Source organism: Temnothorax curvispinosus, unplaced genomic scaffold (assembly GCF_003070985.1).
Source record: "Temnothorax curvispinosus isolate PA1 unplaced genomic scaffold, ASM307098v1 QBEX01004992.1, whole genome shotgun sequence".
Classification (NCBI taxonomy): Eukaryota; Metazoa; Arthropoda; class Insecta; order Hymenoptera; family Formicidae; genus Temnothorax; species Temnothorax curvispinosus.
Genome location: NW_020214772.1, coordinates 41 through 2588, shown reverse-complemented (window position 1 = coordinate 2588; position 2548 = coordinate 41). Strand labels below are relative to the sequence as shown.

At 45.9% G+C, this 2548-nt stretch overlaps 1 protein-coding gene across 1 annotated transcript in view; it reads left to right on the top strand.

Annotated features, from left to right (window-relative positions):
* The window catches only part of LOC112454314, a 12263-nt gene extending 11873 nt beyond the window's left edge, over window positions 1-390 (top strand). The window contains exon 5 of the mRNA XM_025015613.1: window positions 133-390. Within this exon, the coding sequence (XP_024871381.1) occupies window positions 133-352 (220 nt within the window). The 3' untranslated portion in view covers window positions 353-390. The remainder of the gene's footprint in view (window positions 1-132) is intronic.
* The last annotated feature ends 2158 nt before the right edge of the window (window positions 391-2548 follow it).

Sequence of the window (2548 nt, the reverse complement as noted above, 5' to 3'; positions counted from 1 at the left end):
TAACTTTCTGATATCGTGATGTGTAGATGCAATATTAACAGTTTCCTATAAGAATAATTTCGAAAAATTTTGTTTCAATAAGTCAGTGATTTTTTTTCGTGGAATACTAAAAGAATTTTCCGATGTTTACAGCCAGCTTTATCGCAGTGGCAGCTTCAACAGCTCGGGAATGGGCTCAAATTATGATCCTGCAGACGATGTGTACAGCGACGTATCTTTGGAGGACGTCATGGATCTCAGCCACAAAGTGAGTAAGAATTGCGATTTTTACGTTAAGTTTCTCCTGGTGGAAAAATGTCTCGGAATAAAATTTTCAGATTTTTCTCACCAACATATCTTTGTAGAAATCTGAATAAATGTGAGAAAATCTGTGCAATATATCAGAAATTTTCTTACATGTGAAATATTCCAAAAATTCTCGCCCAATTATTTCTGAAAGTATCTGAGAAATTTTATATATTTTTTCAGAATTTTTTATAAGTCTCAATTCTTACCAAATTTTTGAGAAAATATTGAGAAATTTTTTCACCGGGGTTTTATTTATCTTTAAATCAGAAACTCACTCGTGCAATGAATTTCCGCCTTTCCATTTTTCGTCACTTCAGGCCGTAAATCAATTGCCACTTGAAATAGCGAAAAGAGCGATGCGACGCGAACGGAGCCGCAGCGCGAGCGCGGATTGCGGAAACCCGCTCGTCAATTTTCGAGCGGAGGAACCGCCAGTTCCTCGCTTAACCCGATTTGGAAAGTCATCCGCGGACAAAATTATCGTGCAAATCATCCCCCCGAGGATGCGAAGTGTCCTCCCAAGTCCCGCAAGGTCCTAGGATCGTTGCCAATGTGCGCGTCGCGTTCCCGGCAAACCTACGGCGCCGCGCATCGAGATCCCGACAGGGACCATCCGCATCCGACGGCACAGCCTCCCCATCCCGTCCCCTATCCGTACTATCCTCCACCTCCTTACCCACGTTGCCCCCCGTACGATCCGTACGCGGCGTACCATTATCCGGGCTCGTTTTATCCGACGGCCTACTGCGCCCAGCACGACGTTATCAGGGAAGAGCCCGCGGTTTGGTCCTGGTCCACCGTTGCTCTCCTCATCCTCCTCGCGATCGGCTCGCTTGTGATCGTTTACCGTAGCATCTCTCGTGAAACTCGCCGGAAGATCGTCGCTTGGCTGCGCTCGCTCAGGTTTGCGCCACAGGTAATCCTCGCCTGTCGATTTTATTTCGCAGCTCCGTGGTCTCGCGGAATTAATTCTATCTCGGATCGGAAGACACGCTATCGCGAATTTAACACCGCTCTCACAGCCGATCTTGACTTAATTATCTCTACGTAACTGTTCCATCTGCTATTCGAGCAACGACAGGGGCGGATATCGGCTTCTTGTTATCTGGAATCAATTAAAGCTGTACAGATCCATCATATGAATCTTGTGTAACTTCTAAAAAACAGAAAATTATTTCCAAATAACGTAACTTCGCTGGTGACGTATGAAAAAGCTGACTTGTTTCGATAATATGAGAGTGAATCACGGACTCTCTAGTTTGTGACATCATTGTCCAGCGATCGCAGTGACGAGTCCAGGAATTTTAAGTTTCACTGATAATTATAATCTTTACGATAATACGAATCCGCCCCTGCAAACGAGAAAAAAAGGAACCGAAACAATCTCGCTAACGCTTTTACCGATCCAAGAGACCACTCAACGGAGAGATATAGAGACGCACAGTGAACTATTATAGTTCACTGGGGACGCAGATAACGTAACGCCGTACATGTATACCTTTCTCGCCCTTATTGCACAGGGCTATAATCGCGGGGACTGAGTCCCCCTCCCCCCCCACGTAAAGACAGACATCGATTCCCCGATCGAGGAACCTGCCCTGATTCTGTCCGTCTTTCTCGGCTCGTGCAGACCGCGAGGACGACGGGAACGACGCTGGGCGCGGCGCAGAATTGTCCCGCGGAATTTCTCCGGCTCACCGAGCGGAACGGAGATCACGGTCTTTCCCGCGAGGGTCGTGGGCAATCCTCTTCGTTGACGGACACGGTAACGTTCGTGAATCCCGTCTACGAGGACGACGATCGTGACGAGAGCGAGAACGAGGAGAGCAAGAACGTGCGGAGCGATATCGCGGGAGACACCGAGAGATATCGGTCGGTCCATCGGTATTTCCATTTCGAGAAGTGAATAGTTTCGAGAAGTTCGCCAGTATAACGAGGGACCGAGAGAGCAAAGTGAGAATCTCAAGTAAGAAACTAGTTGAGATTAGAAGAGACGAGGAGAGAACGAGGAGAGACGCGTGATTGAATGAACATTGAGCCGCCAACGAGGACAAGTAATAATTGCTTTCTAGTAAAAATTTCTATTTTCTTTGGGTGAGATTATTGAATCGATGCAATTTCGGTGAGTTAAGTTTATAAATGGATCCTAAAGCCCAGAATACATATTAGTGAATGATTAGATAAGTAATCAAAGGATCAAATGAGGAAAAGCGTAATTAAAACACAAAGGCATAATATGTTTTTAATGTCTTCTTTACAT